The sequence below is a fragment of the Hyposmocoma kahamanoa genome, unplaced genomic scaffold (assembly GCF_003589595.1).
Source record: "Hyposmocoma kahamanoa isolate Upper Pololo Valley unplaced genomic scaffold, ASM358959v1 66, whole genome shotgun sequence".
Lineage (NCBI taxonomy): Eukaryota > Metazoa > Arthropoda > Insecta > Lepidoptera > Cosmopterigidae > Hyposmocoma > Hyposmocoma kahamanoa.
The window spans coordinates 10,444,883-10,460,162 of record NW_020653854.1 but is presented as its reverse complement, the minus strand read 5'-3'; the positions used below and the strand labels follow the sequence as shown (position 1 = coordinate 10,460,162).

General features: G+C 37.4%; 1 protein-coding gene across 1 annotated transcript; it reads left to right on the top strand.

Moving 5' to 3' along the window:
• Positions 1 to 355: 355 nt before the first annotated feature.
• LOC113231879 (histone-lysine N-methyltransferase SETMAR-like) lies at positions 356 to 14,938 on the top strand. The gene is made up of 3 exons (XM_026466419.1): positions 356 to 1,204; positions 5,401 to 5,562; positions 14,798 to 14,938. Exons 1-3 carry the CDS (start codon positions 356 to 358, stop codon positions 14,936 to 14,938), a joined length of 1,152 nt encoding a protein of 383 aa, XP_026322204.1.
• Positions 14,939 to 15,280: the final 342 nt, after the last annotated feature.

The window sequence follows — 15,280 nt, the reverse complement described above, 5'->3', positions numbered from 1 at the left end:
TGAAAACGAAATTAAATTAAAGAACAACAAATTTTTAAGCATTAAGATTTTACTTTGCCATTGCGCATGAATGAAGGAAATCTTAAAGTTTATGTATGTCATGGTACGAGGGTGCGTTTTTAAGTTCGCGGAATGAGAGGGTTGTGGGGAGGCGATTAGGCTCATTAGGGTCGTAACGTGTTCAGTGACTCATAATTAGTATAAATACGAGGTTTCATTGCTATTAGACCATTAGTCTTTGAGTTATCGTCAATCAAGCAACATAATCGGGAGTGAAAAGTGAAATATGGAAAAAATCGAATATCGTGCCGTTATAAAGTTCCTTACAAAGCAAGGAAAATCAGTTGCGACCATAATGAATGAGATGTCATTGGTTTACGGCGACTCTTGTCCAGGAAAAACCATGGTGTACAAGTGGCACAATTTATTTAAACAAGGAAGGGAATCCCTTGAAGACGATCCGAGGCCGGGCAGGAGCATCGAGGTGACCACGCCAGAACTTATCCAAAAAGTTGAAAAAATTGTACTGGAAGATTCTCGACTAAAGAAGAAACAACTCGCAGAAATGCTTGGAGCATCAGATACAACCATTTTTAAAATTCTTCATGATCATCTTGGCATGACTAAGGTCAGTGCAAGATGGGTGCCGAGAATGCTCACGCCGCCGCAAAAACAACAGCGCGTCGAGTGTTCACGTGCATTTTTGGACCTCTGTAATGAAGACAAGGATGATGTATTGAGTCGAATTGTTACTGGAGACGAAACTTGGGTTCATCATTATGAACCTGAGTCGAAACAAGACTCCATGCAGTGGCATAAAAAGGGCGCAGCACCCCCTAAGAAGTTTAAGGTGTCACAGTCAGCTGGGAAAATCATGGCAACGGTCTTTTGGGACTCGGAAGGAATATTATTAATCGACTATAAAGATAAAGGTGTTTCTATAACCGGGGAATACTACGCTTCAATATTAGAGCGACTTAAAGAAGCCATTAAGGAGAAAAGACGGGGAAAATTGACGAAAGGTGTGTTGCTTTTGCACGACAACGCGCCCGTTCACAAGAGCCGCGTTGCGTTGGCTGCCCTGCATAAGGTGGGCTTCGATATTTTAGATCACCCACCCTACAGCCCAGACCTGGCCCCGAGTGATTATTACCTGTTTCCAAAAATGAAAAAAGACCGCAGCTCTTTAACTTCATCATCGGTGGTAAAAAATTTACCACCGATGATGAAGTCAAGGAGGCAGTTTCGGCGTATTTTATAGACAAAGACCAATCACTTTTTTATGAGGGTATAAATAAATTAATTGAAAGATCTGAAAAATGTATTCGTCTTGCAGGTGAATATATTGAAAAGCAAAAATAATTTGGTTTTTTTATTTCCACTCCTTATCCCCCAGTCCGCGAATATAAAAACGCCCACTCGTATCTTGAGTATTTTATCATTTTTATAAAAATTATAAACTAACGAAAGTGATTATATTTATATCAGTTTTAATAAAAATCGACTGCTTTTTGAGGTTGAGGTGGCCAAACCAGCATTTTGTACGCGCCCTAAGCGGGCGGCGGTATGATAAAATTACCGCATATATCTGCTGCAATTTATACTACTACTAAATAAATAAATTATAAAATATAATATTAGTTCCGTTGAAAAAGCCGTTACGTACTTTTGGCGTCGTCTCTTTTCAAATATTTCAAAAAAACGAATAAATAAGCATCTAAGCATTATTTTTTGTATTCGAGAAAGGCTTTAGAAAAAAATTAACAAAAGGTACTCAGACTTGCTTGTTGAAAAGTCTGCTCGCGCCGTGTTCCAAAAAGAGACAGGCGAAAAAAACGTAAAGCGTTTTTCGTCTACGCTAAGGTGGATTACGACGTGCATTATTCTAGCTACAAAACTAGACAAAAAAGTATTTAAGAATACATCAAGTTAAATACTTAGGTATATGGGTGCTTACATACAAAGCTAAGCTAAAATTTAATTTAATTATGCTGAAGTCTTCATCTTCATTTTCTTGAAAAATCTATTTCTTTACTTTTGAGTCCAACGTCTGTTAGTCTGAGTAGTAAGCCATTGGAAAACCCAATCACACACACAATTTCAAAATCGTTGAAAACACAAACATAGTGTCTGATTTTGAAACCCCTAAATGTGTAGTAGTACGAGTAAACCCTGCATGTGAAACCCTGTTTCAGGTATTTGAGGTTGTAACGAACCGCAGCAGACGGTAGAAAAGATTTTGTACGTATTTTATTATATAGTCTTCTTAGCAGTTTAGTTTTAGATTGAAATTCTAAATTTAAATATACTTGTTTTTGGCGTCTGTTTACTTCATAGATTTAATAAATCTACGGTTTACTTTGCTATTGCCATTGTCTTCTCTGTGTTTCGTCCGTACCTTTTACTTTGTTGGTTTTAATAAATTGTAAGTACATTTACTTTGATCTTGCTCACTCTTTGAGGTATTGTCATCAAAGTCGATGCATTATACTTTAAATATTCTTTATGCGTGCAGGCAACGGCGATCAATAGGGGCCACTAACGGCTAAATTATATTTTTATTATAAAAGTAAGGAACGGGGCTACAATATCCGCTTGCAAATAAAACTGTTTTGGGACAGGGAAAGGTTCAACTTTGCTAATAGTATGCTGCATCTGTATGTGGGATCTGCGAATTCCGTAAAACACGACACGAATGTTCCGTGCATACAAGCTTTGAATACGCCCCTACATTTTTTAAATGATTTTTACAGGTTTTTAGAGAATATGAACGGTATTCTCTTTATGTGTCTAGACTGGCAAACAAACAATTCACTTTATGTAAAGCGGTACCATCATTCTGACGACCGCGGTGGCCCAAAGGTTTGTACTGTGGACGCTCGATTAAGAGATCTCGGGTTCGATTCCCAGTGAACTTTTCTAAATTGGTTCTGGTCTGGGCGTTTTGAGAAGTACCCCAGAGTGAATTCCGTCGCTCTTGAATTCATACTACAGGTAATTCTCTAATTTGAATCCAAGCGATTGGTGTGGTTGTCTACCACTTAACATACCCATAATACATAACCACCTTCAGATAATTGCACTGCTAAGAAAGTATTCTCAACATTCATAATATTGCAAATAATTTAATTTTTAATTACTTCAAAACCGTTTTACGAAAAAGTCAGGCCTACATTATCGCTAAGACAAAAACTTTGTGGTTTAACCACCGAGTGTTGAGTACACACATTTGTTTTGCTTTCTTTTTTCTTTATAATACCTAGTGACGAGACGAACAAGTCGTGCGTCTGGTGGTAAGCGACGCGCCTGCCCACAACAGTTGCAGTGCCACTTTAAAGCTTTAAATCCCAAATATCTTAGGGGCACTTCCACTGCGCCCGTCACCCTGCGAGATAAGCTAACAAATCCCATGTGCCTGTAACTTCACCAGCAACCGTTCCAAACCGGAATGCCTTGCTACACGCTAACAGCGTTCCGGTTTGCTACTACTTGGCGGCAGAAATAGGTAAGGTGGCAGTACTTCCCTGGACGAACTCTTTCACAAAGAGCTCTACTGCCACTAAATTGTCTCTACATCTTCTGGCACTAAGTACATGATTGGCCTTAACCACAAATGGTGCTGAATACAAATAGAATTTTTTTTTTTGTCATTTATCTTCCTTCAAGCACTTAGATAGTCAACAACAATGTAAAACCGTCTGGAACTCATATTTATGTTAATTTGTTAATCGGAATGTTTAATTTGATTTTATTTTATTTGTAAATTTAGTTTTTTTTTGTTGTAGACAATTTTAACATTTTGATTTTAGTATTTTTATTTAAGGATTCAGCTACTTTCAATCAACTATGTATTTTAAAGAATATTGAGTTTTGATTGATTTCAATTTTATTTTCTAAAGTATCACAAGCATCAAATGTTAGTAACATTATATAGTATAGTATAAGATTTCTACTACTAACAAATTTTGAACCTTTCAGCGTTGTCTGATAATAAAAGATTGTTATTTTATTTATTTGTATGCGTTTATTTCCTTATTCATTATAAATGAAAATACTTACATATACTTTCATTTCAAAATTGCAAAATTAAACAACAACAAATATTTCTATATACAAAATACTCTTATTTCTTAAATGTGTATAATTTGATTTTTTTTTAATTAACATTTGACATGTTTCGATCTTGAAGTGGTGTTATATAGTATATAGTGTTTGAATACATATGATACGACCTGTTAATTTTATAATTAACAATATAATAATCACTGATTATTATATCACTTTCGAACCCAGTTTATTAGTATGCCAACAGCATCACGTACACAATTTTTATGTATTATTATAATAGGACACACGTAATATCGCACTGCCATTACTATAGTGTTGTAACTCAAAATATGTGCATTTCAAGATTCTATCATTACTGAACGTAAATTTTGATTCTGTACACGCCAATAAAACCGTCGTCAGAATATTGTAAAAAATAACTAAAATATATAAATTTTTATTAATTTTTTTTTTATTTTTAGTTTTTTAATTTTTCCATTTTAAAATTTAAATATCATTATATCTTAAAATTAACCCACTGATGTAACTTTGTTGTAAATTCTCAGTTTTAAGCTTAGTTACAAGGCTTTCCCAACACAAGCATACATTTGCTTAAAGGGAGGACCTGATCTACCATTGTTGAACCAAATTGAGAAATAAATAAATTTTTAATTTTTAATTAAAAAAAAAAATTTTTTTTAATATTTCAAATATATCTACTTAACTCAAAATGAGACGCGCTTTATGTGAGCTAGTTCTGGCCAAAACAGTCCTTATTAAAAAAAATGAAATTATTGTTCCCCTTTTATTCTTAAATGTATTTGCAAGTAGCAAATTGTTTAGTTGTCTATAATAAACTGTAACCTATACATAAATTTTAATGATCCTGGCAGGAAGTGAGTAATTCTTTTTTTATCGATTTTTAGAAAATACACCTTTTGAGTTAATACACTATTATGTTAACAGTGCGATGTGTATTAGAACACGGTAATCCAGTGTATGAGACACGATCATAGTGAAGCTGGGTTTTCGCTATGCTAGTACACTTGGACTGAGTCCACTCGGATGGCTTCTAGGACGTTACTCGTACGCGCCCAGTTACACGAGGTGAAAGTTTACGCGCGGCCGCCTCGCGGCGACCGCCCAGTTACTGCACCTTCATGTATATTAGTGGCGAATCTGAATTCTAGTTACTAGGCAACAACATTTAAATTCCTCTGAATAATACAACCGCCATCTCTGCGCGAGTCGCTAGGTAGACCAAACTGAAGCCAGACTCGCCCGCGTGCCCAGGACGCTCATTTAAGTTAAAACGTAAAAGATAATCAAATAGAGCGTATTTTGGCATGACAGTTAGATGCACATAACGACCGCGCGCGGCTGCCGCGGACTCCGCTCAGCGATCGCGCGACGGCCGCGGGATCGCTGAGGAGTGCGATGAAATTCGTGTCGAATACATTCATGCGCCCTAAAGAGTGGCGTCCAAGTAGTCATCCGAGTGAACACGGTCCAAGAGTACTCGTATAGTGAAAACCCGACTTAAAATTCCGTCACAAGATACCTTTACTTGTCGATCGACACAATTAATCTTCGAAGAGTTCTGCAACCAGATTCTCGCGCGATGTTTTTCTTTATCGTTAAAAAAAAACAAATTTAATCAATGAACATTCTCGTTACTGTTTATCTTTGTAACAACCATATAATTACGTTTGAAATACGACTTTGGTAAGCACAAATTCAAGGCGTAAGTAGTTCTTGTTTGTTGGTGTAATTGGATTCAAATAATAAAATAATGTTTTTACCAAGTGTATCTGGTGGTAAGCGACACGCCTGTCCATATCAGTTGCAGTGCCACTCAGAGCTTTAAATCACAAAGGTCTGAGGAACACTGCCAATGCGCCCGTCACCCTGAGACATAAGTTGACAAGTCCCATGTGCCTGTTATTTCACCAGCACCATTTACCCTTCAAAACCAAAACGTAGTAATGCTCACATTACGGCTTGGCAGCAGAAATAGGTAAGGTGGCAGTACTTCCCTGAATGAACTCATTCACAATGACCTCTACTGTTACTGAATTACAGTGGCAACATAGAACAACAACTTAAGTATAAAAAATCTAGTCGATAAATTTAAACATTTTTTATTTTTCATTACTGCCAGTTCAATACACAACGTATTTTATTAGCAAGTGAACTAAGTGATTAAAGTGAAAGTGAAAACATGAGTACGTAATGACTCCCGTCGTTTAAAAGACTTTTTAAAAACCCAAAGTTCTTTTTGCTATTCTATAAATACATTGAAAAAGCAATAGAAAATATTTAATAAGGATTCCGATAATTAAATGACGACGTGGCTCAATGGACTTAACAAACTTATTTTTTTTTAAATAGGTATAAAAAAATAGCAAGCTAATTAAATAGCCAACAGGCGACAAATATACAAAAATGTCGTCTGGCCTACGGTTATAATCAACATTCCGCCTAGTGCATTTTAGAGATAAAGTAGCAATGTATTTAGCGTAGATATCTTGGTACTTGGTGCAACGAGCTGGTGTCCGCAACTCGACGACAAAGCGCCTATTTTGCGTGTAGATATATATGAACATTGGTTTTAATAAAAGCGCCTAACACTTTTCTTCGGCAATTACGACCCGTAGAGACTTTCCAAGCTCATAGAAAATTTAATACCACATACTAAGCACTTGTCTTTTTCACTCCAATGTAACGCATATTCCGTCCTTTTTTCCCGCGACGTGGATTTATGCATAGAAGTATACAAGCCGAGAAATACCGAATTGTGATAAAGTTACAAAAATTGACTCACTATTGCAAGGGACGACGGTAAATATTAGACAGTTAATCTCAGTCGGTATTAATAAGTCAGAATTAGTCCATTTAGTCGAATTTCAGTTAAAAAATTACACAGCGAAAGTAACTTTTTTGTTTATGAGATGTTTGCGCGCTATTCTTAAAGTATTTTGAAGTTTAGGGATTAAGATTTCATATAGTATTTGCTATCATAATATTGTAAGGTTTACGGTGATGGGACACGCCTGTCCACAGCACATGCAGTGCCACTCAGAGCTTTAAATCGCAAAGATCTAAAGGACACTGCCACTGTGCCCGTCACCCTGAGACATAAGTTGACAAGTTCCATGTGCCTGTAATTTCGCCAGCAAATCCGGAAGGCAATAACGTACACATTACTGCTTGGCGGCAGAAATAGGTAGTGGCGGTACTTCCCTGGACGAACTCTTTCACAAGGAGCTCTACTGTTACTAAAACTTGTGGTATCGAACTTGTCCCTATCTACTGACCTGAGATATTGTATTGCGGAGATACTACGGGCTCAACAGCAAGACCAGGGTACAGCGGGCGTCCGGGCCAAGCCCTCTGCCAGTGATACGCCTTCATGGGCATCTCTGGTGGACCTGGAGTTGGATAAGGACTCCCTGGGGTTTGTGGTGAGCTGCAGAGACAGACACGTTTGTCTGCCCCGGTAGCATGTGTCCGGTTCTGTCTCGTGCGCAGCTACCGCGTCTTAGTAGTGGTCTAGTTGAGGGCCTGAAGCGAGGAGACGCGCAGAGCACATAAGTTGCCCTTTAAGTTAGAAGCTATGTCCGGACATTGTCGCAGGAAACTGCGACTGGCATCTCCAGCACTAGCCCGGAGAGCTAGTAGAGGACAAACTAGATATGTCCCGGTCCCTCCAGCCGCTTAGATTATTGAGAACTAGAGAGACGTCCTTTTTCGGGGTGGAGAAGTGAACGTACCTTACAGCTCCGTCACCAATGAGGCGGTTTGGTAGTGGACTTAGAGTCGGTAGCTTAGTAGTGGTAACTGCGAGTTGTGCAATGCGCAAAGGGAAGTGAGCGTGCCTACAGCTCCGGTACCTATCTGGAAAATAGGGAGGGTACTGTACGTGCACCCGGGGCTGCTCATCCGAGGCACTAGCCTCTCGAGAACCGGGTGAAGTCAAGTGACAACCCTGTACACTGGCTGATCTGGGGTTAGAACCTGAACTTATAAGATTCCTATGCGCGCACAGGTTACAGTACTCTTCTCGTATACCCTGGTCGAAATCAACCACAGGTTGCAAAAAATCCGTTCCGTTCCATGGGATTCCGTTCCGTTCTACGTCACATAGTATTAAAAATCCCTAACACTTTTCTGGAAGTTGCAGGTAAATAAATTGTTTTTAATTCTTAATATCTAGATTTTGAGAGCTCTTTACAAAAAAAAAACAGCTGCTAGCCTGGTTAAATTTTCCATTTATTTTAGTACCACTAATGGCTCAACTCTTCTGGCAAAGTGTAGTGCATATTGTTTCTGTTATTCACTCATACCAAATGTTTCATCCATAATACGTATACTCTTTTAAATTTGTTGCACGTTAGATTTTCAACTTAATAAATTTGGATTTCGCCTAAATTCTTTCCAAATCCGATGCACTTTTCTAATTACCACTTACTTTAAAGGTGTAGGAAAACATCCTAACAAAACCTGAATGTTGGAAAGAACCATAAACCGAAGACAAATGAAGTCCCCACCCCGTATTGAGAGATCATCGTAGTGGAATACATTTAAACATTCAAAGAACGGGATTGATGGTACTCATTAAACCCACTATCAAACAAATATATGAGAAACAGAAGTGATAACATTAATTAACATAAAGCAAACGTGGGAGCAAACCTTGCAAACACAGCGAGCAGGGAGCGGAAACTTCGCCATCTTGGTGCTGTCATTGTTTCCGGACCCCAAACTGCTTCCGGCGCCGACTTCCCTCGACACTCATTGCATTTGCAAATTGTTGCAATCCGAGGTTTGCTTTACACAGTCATATCATTTATACTTAACATGGAAATTGAGATCGCAACGCAATACATATATAAACACAGCGACACAACGTCATTTCAATAACAATGCAACGTTCTGCCGTTGGTACTAGTAAGTAAAGTCCGCCAAAACCCCATAGCACATAACTAATATTTATAAGTTTCTTGTAAAAAATCCGATCTCAAAAGTTGGTTACCGAGTAATTTTTAGGTCAGTTTTCTTCGTCGTCTACCTCATCGTCACTTTCTTTAAAATGAGATGAAGGTCAAATTGTTCAAATTAAATTATGTATTTACTTAACATTAGTAATGTAAAAGAAGCTCTAAGATAATCCGAGGTGCATAGCACACCTTCATTAATGTACTTCTGAGGTACCCCCTTTCAACAAAAAAAGAATCATCGAAATCGGTACACAAATGTCGGATTAATTGCATAACATTTACACAAAAAAAATCTATAATCGAATGGGAAGCTCCTGCTGTTTCGATAAAAAAAAATTAATTTAATATGGCAATCACAATTTCACAACACCGATTATAATAATTAGTAATAAACCTAATCTTCAAAAATATTACACTATCGCGCCTTTATTACGGGATTTCTGATGGTCGTATTGCAGAACTCTACTCAATGCTCAAGTCAGGACTTGAGTATGATTTAAAGCACTAGAAATTATACTCAAGTCCTGGCGTTTAGGGTCGTATTTCCAATGCTTGAAATCATACTCAAATCCTGACTTGAGCAATGAGTAGAGTTCTGGAATACGACGCTTAGTCTCAGTTTATATTGCAGCGGAACGGAATGGAAGCGAATTTTTGTAACGATATAAACGATATAATTTTCCGCGGAATTGTCGCACATGTTCGAGAATGCTCGCGCACTCGCGTAAATTCCGCTGTAGATTTTGACTCGTATCTAGTTTGTACGTTCCACGTTGACCTAATAAATTAAAAAAAGATTTAATAAAGTTCATTACGCTATGTACAATATCGTTACAAAATTGGTTTCCATTCCGTTCTGCCGCAATATAAACTGAGCCTTAGCTTGCCCAGATTAAATACTCTTACTTATCTTACAACTTAAAAATTACACTCCCACTCTATAACACAAATTTATTCAAGATCTAACAATTTCTAACAATTTGCCTTATATTGTATTTCATACTGAAGGCTTTGGTTTTGTCTTTAAATGAATTATGAAAGAAACATGAAAACATAAAACCTGGCAGTATGGCTAAGGCCACAAATTTGCAACGTTGTGGTGCCTTCTGCAGGGCGTTTAAGGTTTACATGTACATAATGTCTTGTGTTGATTGTATTCAACACAAGAAACACGTTTGCATGCAATATACTTACCTTGAATTTGTGACCTAGACGTCGTAGGAAGGACGAAAATTTTACTTTTACTACCGAGAAAAAAGATATAACGAAATCTTGCGAAAAAATATCAGAAAATAAACTATTGAAGAAAAATTGCAACCTAAGTGGCAGTATGGCCGTTACACGCCTTAACCTGTCCCGAAAAGGACGAAAAATTTTACTACTATTACTACCGAATACTTTCGATACTTCAAATATTATTTAAAATTTAATATGAGTAATATAAATAGTTTATAGAATCTGTGGTGTACAATGTATACTACAGAATAAACACAATTCATGTTTACGTAATAAAATACGATATGTCCCATGAGCTGAATGTTTGCACTGACAACAACGTTTATTTTAAAATAAGTCAAGTGTTGCTAACAGCAAATTCTAACTCCGCAATTGTTATGGGATTCTTGCGACTACCGTACTCCATGTTGTCGCTATTTTTTCCACGTCTTCGCCTTCCGACTCGCATTACAACGTACCGTATAGGTACCATAAACGGAAACATGTGTCAAAAGTGCTTCTATCACATGAAAGTTATAAAAATAATACGAACTGCATGACACAAATTATGCATTTGTGAATGATAACTCCTATTTAGGCATAAAAAGTTATCGACCAACTTCGTTTATAGAATCTTCTTACCTCTCTCCAGAAAAGTTGTTATTTTGCAGATGTTACCTTATTACACCAAGGGTGCAATAATATTCGCATTTCATAAGTCCTCGGTAATGATAGTGTGAAGAACTGCCTCTGTGGCCGAACGGTTACCATGCCGGACTGCCACGAAGAGCTCTCGAGTTCAATTCCCGGGCCGGGAGATATATTTGTATGGCCTACATTTATTTCTCTAGTGAGGTTGGGTGTAATTTGTGATTATCTATGCGTGTGTCCATGGCACTCGCGATGCTGGGTTTCCCTAGTGCGGAGCTATGAGTGTGTGTGCGCGTTTTTTACTATTTAATTTAAGATTTAATAAAAACTTATTTTTCATTTATTTAAAATAGATATAGCAAAAAATAATGCAAATCTAGAATTAAAACATTATTCAATTTACAAAACTTGTAAAATCGCTTTTTTCTATTCATGGGCGGAGTACAGATTGACATTGTCTTGGCGATTCATAAAAGAAACAGCCTATTATTATCTCTTAAACAAACACAAAAATGTTTAATGTTCAATCAATCATATAAACAAACAAAAGTAATCATGACATCACAATCTACGAGGAAAATTCAAGCTATTGTTCTACTGAAATTCAACCTATTGTTCTGCTATTTACGCTATACATGTGCGTTTCTGAAACGGCAATGGTTAAGGCAAAATTGCCCTAGTAGAATTACCTTGAGCGTCAGAAGATTGGGGCGTAAGTACTTGAAGACAAATTAGGCATCATTATGGCGGAACCTACAAAGTAACAATGGTCAGGCCACAATGAGCAGTGGCACAAGACTATGAGACGCCCATTACAGGTGCTAACTAATACGAGTAGTTTACTTTTGTATACATTCTATTTGCATCGCTACGTTGATAAACCGCTCACGCGATGCATGCAGCCGTAGACGCATACCACACCTAGAGGTGCCGGTGATGATTTTATACCGATTTATGGGATATCGAAGATATAACAGGTAAAAGAACTAATACTAATTGCTATTTCGGTAACTACTCTAGCAAACCATAAAGTTTTTAATGCCTGGGTCTGTCATTTAAAAAAATAAACAACTTCAAAAATACGTCACGACAATCGTGTGTGTTATTGTTTGGGCTGGTGATTTCGGTGTTTATTTATTGAAAACATACCGTAAGTAGCGTTTTTTAAGTTTACCCTGAATATAAATGTTTATAAACTATACTTTAAGGAGTAATTTCATGGTAAACGTTAGAACCACTCAAACGGAATATTATCATATTTACCCAAGTACACCAAAAATTTCATTAGTGCTTATTAAGTGCAGGATTTGCGGTGTATTACTGCATTTTATTTGAGATTTTTTTTGTTGTGGTACGAAGGGTATTTATTTAGCAATGCAGAAAAAAATATAAATAAAAAATAAAATATTATTTTTATTTATAAAAACTTGTATTTAAACTGAATCCTTTTCTAATTTGCGAAACCAAATAGCCGCCATTTTGCGGTAGAATGAGCGCATCGCGGGAGCGGTTAAACATGCTGAAAAGTTATTTCAACTATATTCCATAATTTAAACAATGATAATCAATACCTCGAATTACAAATAGATTGTTTGTTTTGTGTTTATTTTATGATTTGTGTGGGAATTTTGATCAATTGCATATATTATGATATTTCCGAAAGAACACGGCTCGAAGTGAAATTTAAAGTGATCATAAATGAAAAGGGTTCAAGTAAGTTTTCTGTTCCTAATTTCAGTGGCAATTTTTATTATTTAGGTATTCAAGTATATCATCGTGAAATACGAAATAATATTTCCGGTACTACAGTCGAATATTAAATAATACTTCATGATCATATTCTAGAATGTTTACACCGAAATTAGGTACAGAAAACTAACCTTAATATTACCCAAAATTTGTTGACATGATTACATGTAGCAAAAAAAAATATTTAAAGAACGTTAGCCAATTTTACTTTCTCGAATATTTATAACGAAGATACATTTAGATTAACGTTCTGATGTAAATCAAAATCAGCATATCAAACGAATTCATTGTCTGTCTATTTTCGAATGTAAATGAGATAGAAGTGAAATGTTTTTTTGCATTTGAATGCAAATGCGGGCTTCGCTTTAAAATACATTTTGTTTCAAACAACATGTTAAAAATAACATGTTACGTGCTACGTTACTGGGGGAATTAACCCGCTAACGAAGGGGGTTTAATTTGTTTTTGTTATGTTTATTTGCGTTTGTATTTTAAACTTATGTATATCTGTGACGTAACTGTGTGATATTACGTCTACATTCATGTGGACCCGAATTTTAGAGTTACGCTCTTCACTACACAACTAGTTTGTTTCCAAATAATGTATTTCATTTAGTCACAATTGCGGCTTAAAATTACAGTTGAAATGTCGCTGCAACAGTCGCCTCGCCCATGTAAAGATGCGCTTACTGTCGATCGTATTACTATTGTATATCAAAGCTTAAAAAATTAACATTCAAATCAAAATTTGATGTTACGAAGTAAGACGGTTCTGAACGCACACACCCATAGTCCCGCACTAGGGAAGCCGTGTATCGCGGGTGCCATGGACGCACACGTTATAGACAACCACAAAGTAACTAAGAGGATGGAAAAAAAGTATACGCAAACTCACGAGAGAAATAAACGTAGGATATACAAATATTTCTCCCAGCCTAGGAATCGGACCCGGGACCTCTGCATGGCAGACCAGCATGGTGACCGTTCGGCTGCGGAGGCAGTTTAATTTATCATAAATACTCTTCACAAAATAAACGAAAAATTTTGGAAACCGATACCGAATCAGAAGGGGAAAGAAGTGATACAACTCAAGCTTTTTGGACGAGAACACAACTTCACCCAAGACGATCCACTACGGCAACATCACGCCCAACATCATCCACCATCAACATTCATTCTTAATAACATTACCTAACCACTTACCTAAATAACTAACTACCCCCACTTTCTGTCACGCACTGCATAGCCGGCAGGAATCTGGCCACCGGCTGCGGCTAGTTGGTCTTCCCCTCCACAATCCCGGGCGTGTCACTCCCTTAAACTGTGCCCCCTGGTATATCCGGCTTCTCCGGGTCAGATTTACTCCGGCTGGGTGTGGTACCAATGAACAATGAGCAAAATACTCTTCATAAAATAAATTTACTTCTAACCCGTTTTTTCTTAAATCTTTGCAAGAGAGTTCAATTGTCTCAGCGATGTGATTTCCCTCTACAACAATATCCATGAATAATTGACTGGAGATGTAATTTACAATCAGAGCTTGCTCGTAGTCGCTGCTTAATAAAAAATGTAGAATAAAAACCTTTGTCGACAACGTAGCATGTTTTTGCAACGCTATACTAACCTTGATATATACATATAACCACGATGTAACCCTTAGGAATTACACTATATATCTATATATAATAGTAAGGTAGTACATTTAAAACAAATTTGTTTTATTATCATGCAATTGCATGATAAACATTAGTTTTATAATTATAGTTGCATATTCTTTTCAAAAAGCTGTTTACGTCGTGAAAGCCTGATGGTTTGACCTACCACCTATCAAGCAAAGGGTTCAAATCCGGGTTTACACCTCGTAAGTTTTGGAATTTATGTGCGAAAGTGAAGTTCTACGCGGCACTGCAACTACTATGTACAGGCGTGTCATTTACCACTAGGCGCATGATTTGTTCTTCCAGTCATCTATCATATCATCTATAGTGGTGGTAGAGGACTAGAAGGACGAAAGGTATGCAATAAAAAAATGGAGAATGATGAAGTATAACAATAAGTTTATAACAAAAGAACCTGAAAGTGTTATGATGTAGGTGAGTTGAGTGGTGTGGTGCAAATGAAAGTGTACTGTGTAGGTGAAGATGAAAGAAGTTGCGGGCCTCCGTCCTCCAAGGTTAGAGACCGAGGGCGGAGGTGCAGAGCCGGAGCGCAGCGTGTTCGGCGCGGAGGCGGTGAGTGGAGAGGCTGCACCGACAGCGGCGGTAGTGCAGCAGTAGATTTTATCACTTTGTACTCGGAGGTGGAGTTCTACTTCGTCTTGAGCGTCGGCTTCAGTCACTCCTGCCGCTCCAAACTCGCTTGGTGACGGTGAGGTACACAGTCCAGGTAGGAGGAGCGTAAACGTGAAGACTAAGTTTAACGTGAGGCAGTCGAGGAACTGGTCATCAGGCAGAAGACTTCGTTTATTTACTAGGTCTGGTGAAGACCAGATGCCTCCGAGGTCAGTACAACAATCATGAGCGTTTGGTATAGCGAGAGAGAGCATCGAAATTCGAATAGCCAAGCGGAAACGCTTCTACTGCAAAGATTGCATAGCAAATGAAGAATAATTTATAGGA

Bases quoted from the DNA above. Each gene is read 5' to 3' on its own strand.
- LOC113231879 (XM_026466419.1), top strand. From the start codon at position 356: ATGAATGAGATGTCATTGGTTTACGGCGACTCTTGTCCAGGAAAAACC. The intron at 1,205-5,400 runs GTAAAAAATTTA...TTGGCATGACAG, and splicing joins CTTTAACTTCATCATCGGTG to TTAGATGCACATAACGACCG. The intron at 5,563-14,797 runs GTACTCGTATAG...TGTACTGTGTAG, and splicing joins CGAGTGAACACGGTCCAAGA to GTGAAGATGAAAGAAGTTGC.